This window comes from Penaeus vannamei, chromosome 36 (genome assembly GCF_042767895.1).
Source record: "Penaeus vannamei isolate JL-2024 chromosome 36, ASM4276789v1, whole genome shotgun sequence".
In the NCBI taxonomy this organism is placed as follows: Eukaryota; Metazoa; Arthropoda; class Malacostraca; order Decapoda; family Penaeidae; genus Penaeus; species Penaeus vannamei.
The window spans coordinates 19822041-19828817 of NC_091584.1; the positions used below are offsets into that span (position 1 = coordinate 19822041).

The 6777-nt window shown below is 45.2% G+C and overlaps 1 protein-coding gene across 1 annotated transcript in view; it reads right to left on the reverse strand.

Annotated features, from left to right (window-relative positions):
* LOC113809009 (ionotropic receptor 93a-like) overlaps positions 1–5003 on the reverse strand; it is an 8480-nt gene extending 3477 nt beyond the window's left edge. Inside the window, exon 1 of the mRNA XM_070114662.1 lies at positions 4930–5003. Coding sequence (XP_069970763.1) covers positions 4930–4976 — 47 coding nt within the window. The 5' untranslated portion in view covers positions 4977–5003. The remainder of the gene's footprint in view (positions 1–4929) is intronic.
* Positions 5004–6777: the final 1774 nt, after the last annotated feature.

Sequence of the window (6777 nt, forward strand, 5' to 3'; positions counted from 1 at the left end):
GAGGGTCGGAGGAGATTAATTGAGGGTAGAAAGGGACGTGGAGGAAGAGGGAGAGGGAGATTAATTTGAGGGAGAGGAGGAGGTGGAGGTCGAGGAGATTAATATTAGAGGGAGAGGAGGGAGGAGGTGGAGGTCGAGGAGATTAATTGAGGGAGAGGAGGAGGAGGTCGAGGAGATTAATTGAGGGTAGAAAGGACGTGGAGGAAGAGGGAGAGGAGATTAATAGAGGGAGAGGAGGAGGTGGAGGTCGAGGAGATTAATAGAGGGAGAGGAGGAGGTGGAGGGTCAGAAGAGATTAATAGAGGGAGAGGAGGAGTGAGGTCGAGGAGATTAATTGAGGGAGAGGAGGAGGAGGTGGAGGTCGAGGAGATTAATTGTGGGAGAGGAGGAGGAGGTGGAGGTCGAGGAGATTAATTGAGGGAGAGGAGGAGGAGGTCGAGGAAATTAATTGAGGGAGAGGAGGAGGAGGTGGAGGTCGAGGAGATTAATTGAGGGAGAGGAGGAGGAGGAGGAGGTCGAGGAGATTATTATAGAGGGAGAGGAGGAGGAGGTGGAGGTCGAGGAGATTAATTGTGGGAGAGGAGGAGGTGGAGGTCGAGGAGATTATAGAGGGAGAGGAGGAGAAGGTCGAGGAGATTAATTGAGGGAGAGGAGGAGGAGGTGGAGGTCGAGGAGATTAATTGAGGGAGAGGAGGAGGAGGTCGAGTTAATTGAGGGTAGAAAGGAGGTGGAGGAAGAGGTCATGAGGAGATTTTTTAATGAATAGAGGGAGAGGAGGAGGAGGTCGAGGAGATTAATTGAGGGAGAGGAGGAGGGAGGTGGAGGTCGAGGAGGAGATTAATAGAGGGAGAGGAGGAGGAGGTGGAGGTCGAGGAGATTAATTGAGGGAGAGGAGGAGGAGGTGGAGGTCGAGGAGATTAATTGAGGGAGAGTGGGAGGAGGAGGTGGAGGTCGAGGAGATTAATTGAGGGAGAGGAGGAGGTGGAGGTCGAGGAGATTAATTGAGGGAGAGGAGGGAGGAGGTCGAGGAGATTAATTGAGGGAGAGGAGGAGGAGGTGGAGGTCGAGGAGATTAATTGAGGGAGAGGAGGAGGAGGTCGAGGAGATTAATTGAGGGAGAGGAGGAGGAGGTCGAGGAGATTAATTGAGGGAGAGGAGGAGGAGGAGGAGGTCGAGGAGATTAATTGAGGGAGAGGAGGAGGAGGTCGAGGAGATTAATTGAGGGAGGGGAGGAGGAGGGGGGGGTCGAGGAGATTAATTGAGGGAGAGGAGGAGGAGGTGGAGGTCGAGGAGATTAATAGAGGGAGAGGAGGAGGAGGTCGAGGAGATTAATGAGGGAGAGGAGGAGGTGGAGGTCGAGGAGATTAATAGAGGGAGAGGAAGGAGGAGGTCGAGGAGATTAATTGAGGGAGTAGGAGGAGGAGGTGGAGGTCAGAGGAGATTAATTGAGGGAGAGGAGGAGGAGGTGGAGGTCGAGGAGAGATTAATTGAGGGAGAGGAGGAGGAGGTGGAGGTCTGAGGAGATTAATAGAGGGAGAGGAGGAGGAGGTCGAGGAGATTAATTGAGGGGAGAGAGGAGGAGGAGGTCGAGGAGATTAATTGAGGGAGAGGAGGAGGAGTCGAGGAGATTAATTGAGGGAGAGGAGGAGGAGGTGGAGGTCGAGGAGATTAATTGTGGGAGAGGAGGAGGAGGTGGAGGTTCGAGGAGATTAATAGAGGGAGAGGAGGAGGAGGTGGAGGTCGAGGAGATTAATAGAGGGGAGAGGAGGAGGAGGTCGAGGAAATTAATTGAGGGAGAGGAGGTGTAGGTCGAGGAGATTAATTGAGAGAGAAAAGGAGAAGGTGGAGGTCGAGGATATTAATTGAGGGAGAGGAGGAGGAGGTGGAGGTCGAGGAGATTAATTGAGGGAGAGGAGGAGGAGGTGGAGGTCGAGGAGATTAATTGAGGGAGAGGAGGAGGAGGTGGAGGTCGAGGAGATTAATTGAGGGAGAGGAGGAGGAGGAGGCCGAGGAGATTAATTGAGGGAGAGGAGGAGGAGGTGGAGGTCGAGGAGATTAATAGAGGGAGAGGAGGAGGAGGTCGAGGAGATTAATTGAGGGAGAGGAGGAGGAGGTGGAGGTCGAGGAGATTAATTGTGGGAGAGGAGGAGGAGGTGGAGGTCGAGGAGATTAATAGAGGGAGAGGAGGAGGAGGTGGAGGTCGAGGAGATTAATAGAGGGAGAGGAGGAGGAGGTCGAGGAGATTAATTGAGGGGGAGAGGAGGAGGAGGTGGAGGTCGAGGAGATTAAGTTAGAGGGAGAGGAGGAGGAGGTGGAGGTCGAGGAGATTAATTGAGGGAGAGGAGGAGGAGGTGGAGGTCGAGGAGATTAATAGAGGGAGAGGAGGAGGAGGTGGAGGTCGAGGAGATTAATTGAGGGAGAGGAGGAGGAGGTCGAGGAGATTTTAATTGAGGGAGAGGAGGAGGAGGTGGAGGTGGAGTGAGATTAATAGAGGGAGAGGAGGAGGAGGTGGAGGTCAGAGGAGATTAATTGAGGGAGAGGAGGAGGAGGTGGAGGTCGAGGAGAGATTAATAGAGGGAGAGTGAGGAGGAGGTGGAGGTCGAGGAGATTAATTGAGGGAGAGAGAGGAGGAGGTGGAGGTCGAGGAGATTAATTGAGGGAGAGGAGGGAGGAGGTGGAGGTCCGAGGAGATTAATTGAGGGAGAGGAGGAGGAGGTGGAGGTCGAGGAGATTAATAGAGGGAGAGGAGGGAGGAGGAGGAGGTCGAGGGAGATTAATTGAGGGAGAGGAGGAGGAGGTGGAGGTCGAGGAGATTAATTGAGGGAGAGGAGGAGGAGGTGGAGGCCGAGGAGATTAATTGGAGGGAGGGTAGAAAGGAGGTGGAGGTCGAGGAGATTAATTGAGGGAGAGGAGGAGGAGGTGGAGGTCGAGGAGATTAATTGAGGGGAGAGGAGGAGGAGGTGGAGGTCGAGGAGATTAATTGAGCGACAGGAGTAGGAGGTCGAGAAGATTAATTGAGGGAGAGGAGGAGGAGGTGGAGGCCGAGGAGATTAATTGAGGGAGAGCTGGAGGAGGGGGAGGCCGAGGAGATTAATAGAGGGAGAGGAGGAGGAGGTCGAGGAGATTAATAGAGGGAGAGGAGGAGGGGGTCGAGGAGATTAATTGAGGGAGAGGAGGAGGAGGTCGAGGAGATTAATTGTGGGGAGAGGAGGAGGTGGAGGTCGAGGAGATTAATAGAGGGAGAGGAGTAGAGGAGGTCGAGGAGATTAATTGAGGGAGAGGAGGAGGAGGTGGAGGTCGAGGAGATTAATTGAGGGAGAGGGGAGGAGGAGGTGGAGGTCGAGGAGATTAATTGAGGGAGGAGAGGAGGAGGAGGTTCGAGGAGATTAATAGAGGGAGAGGAGGAGGAGGTCGAGGAGATTAATTGAGGGTAGAAAGGAGGTGGAGGAAGAGGGAGAGGAGATTAATTGAGGGAGAGGAGGAGGTGGAGGTCGAGGAGATTAATAGAGGGAGAGGAGGAGGAGGTGGAGGTCAGGAGGTGAGATTAATTGACGAGGGCAGAGGAGGAGGAGGTGGAGGTCGAGGAGATTAATTGAGGAGAGAGGAGGAGGCAGGTCGAGGAGATTAATTGAGGGAGGAGCAGGAGGAGGAGGTCGTGGAGGAGATTAATTGAGGGGAGAGGAGGAGAGGCAGAGGTGGAGGTCAGAGGGAGATTAATTGAGGGAGAGGAGGGAGGAGAGGTCGAGGAGATTAATTGAGGGAGAGGAGGAGGAGGTGGAGGTCGAGGAGATTAATTGAGGGAGAGGAGGAGGAGGTCGAGGAGATTAATTGAGGGAGAGGAGGAGGAGAGTGGAGGAGATTAATTGAGGGAGAGGAGGAGGAGGGGTGGAGGTCGAGGAGTAAACAATTAATTGAAAGGAGAGGAGGTGGAGGTCGAGGAGATTAATTGAGGGAGAGAAGGAGGAGGTGGAGGTCGAGGAGATTAATTGAGGGAGAGGAGGAGGAGGTGGAGGTCGAGGAGATTAATTGAGGTTGGAATCAAAATCGTGGGGGTTTTAATGGGTTGATAGAACTGAGTGGAAATCGTGGGTGAAGTTAATGGGTGTGAGAGTACATTGTTGATGGTTTAATAGAATGGGATGTAAAGATTAGGGGGGGGGTTAATTCAGATGAGAATACGTCATCAGGGGATCAATAAACCAGGATATAAATCATGAGTGGGATAGATTAAATCGTAAAGTAATCATAAGAAATATGAATAGAATCATGAATGAATGATAAACTCCATTATATAAAATCGGATCTGAATCATGATTGGAATAAAGGAAATTGTCAATATGCTATAGATTATGAATAGAATCATAAAGGATTCATAAAATTCAGTATACGAAACCATCATGAATTCAGTCACAAATCAAATAAACAGAAGCACATAAATCACAAGATAGAATAACAAAATCATAAACAAATTATAAACTTCATTTTCAGAAACAGATCACGACATCAATTTCCAAAATCAACATTAATATAAATCAAATGGCATCATCAAATGAATCAAGTACGCAGTAATAATCTATAAAATTAAACAAAAGAAAAAAGTACATTCTTTTAAAATGAAGCACTGAGAAAGAGGTTTGACATTAGGTACAGATTAGAGTTGAATATTGATCTATTTCTTAATACAATATGATAGGTGATATGTTTACCTGACCAGGCAGCTTGAACGGATAATGAGATATGTATCATTCTTACGGCTCTTGCATAAATAACCCTCACAGATAGGGCTGACTGCACACGCAAAAAATAATAAGACACTCATTCACTCACACACGAAAAACACACAACTGCACAGAACTGCCCAATTAAGACACATGCACAGACCCACACACACGGGAAATGCAAACAGCAACGCATAAAAGTGGTACTTACTCTCTGTTAAATCTTCCAATAAAGGGACTGTCTTTGGGAACTCCCATTGCGACATTTTCATGGTAGAATTCTTCTTTGCCTGTAATAGAAAAGGAAATGTATACTGTAAAGAGAGAGAGGCGGGCAGAGAGAAATTGGGAGAAAGTGAATGAGAGAGAGAAAACGGGAGAGGAGAGAAAGAGTAATATATATACACATATATGTGTGTATGTGTGTGTGTTTACGTGTGTGTGCGTGTGAGTGTGTGTGTGTATGAGTGTGTGTGTGTGTGTGTGAGTGTGTGTGTGTGTGTTTACGTGTGTGTGTATATGTGTGTGTGTGTGTGCGTGTGAGTGGGTGTGTGTGTTCGTGTGTGTGTGTGTGTGTATATATATAGAGAGAGAGAGAGTGAGGGGGGAGGAAAAGAGAGAGAGGGGGGGGTAGGGGGTAAGAGAGAGAGAAACAGACAGACAGAGAAAAAGGGGGAATGAGAGAGGGAGAGAAAGAACTATGAAAAAATCGTATGTGTAAAAAAGTAAAAAGATAGAGTAGTGGATAGAGAAAGTGAGAGACGGAGAGGGAAAAGGAGGGAAGCATTGGGGAGAGAAAAAGAGGCAGATTGATAAACATAAAGGTAGAGAAAAGCAAGTAGAGTGATAGGAGGTGGTCATAATACACACAAAAATGAAATCTATCAATATGATTACACTTCAGCAGAGAAAGTAACTAATAATACGTGTGTTAATAAATAAAGCAAAAACACAAAATCACAAAACTAACAACAAAACACATTTTTCAAATTTCAAATCTATAACAAAAAACAAAGTTCAAATCTATAAACAAAATGCAGAACCTTCAACTCACTTAATCTATATCATAATTCAAATATGTATTTTACATCAAAATAGCCTTTGTAAAGTATATCTAACCATGAACATATAACTTCATTTTTGTTTACATGTTTTTTTCAGACCCGCCACTTTTCGGAGAGTTCATTGCCGACTTTTCCATTATGTAAAATTCGCTAAATATGAAGCAATTTATTTTCTTTTTCTTTTTCTTTCATGTATTTTATCTTATTTTTTCAAGTGGAGAGAACATAAATCATGATGAAATATTAAATAGCTGGATTTTAAGGGGTAAATTTGTACATGTCTTTAGGTATTGTATATTTTATGTTTCTAAGTTTTTGTCCGAAGGTGACTTGAAAATAGGAAATATATTGGAAACAAAGAAATAAATCATTGTTGGATTTCTTGGATTGTGAACTTTGCTTAGGACTAAACTGTTTTATGTTTTATGGTTTATAATGTCTTGTGTTTATGAAATTGAATACTAACAAGCAAAAAAATTAAGCTTAAGCCAGTGCTTAATTGTTTTGTTTTTGTTTTTTATAGCGGCCCAAAACAGAAAATAGTTTTTTTCCGCCTTTAACATCTACATACATAAACATTTGGACAACGTATATCTAAATATCTATGCCTATATATGTATATATACATACACACATATGTATATATATGTATATATATATGTATATATATATATATGTGTGTGTGTGTGTGTGTGTCTGTGTATACATACATACATACATATATATATATATATATATATATATATATATATATATATATATATATATATATATGAACACAAGCACAAACACAATCACGTGAACACAAAAATGAAAATGAAACTAGCCACAATGAGAATTGAAAATAAGCGTGATGTTTCGAACTCTTCTCGAGTTCCTCATCAGACAAAAAAACGAAATGGTTTTTTGTCTGATGAGGAATTCGAGAAGAGTTCGAAACGTCACGCTTATTCTCAATTCTCATAGTGGTTAGTTTTATTTTCATATATATATAT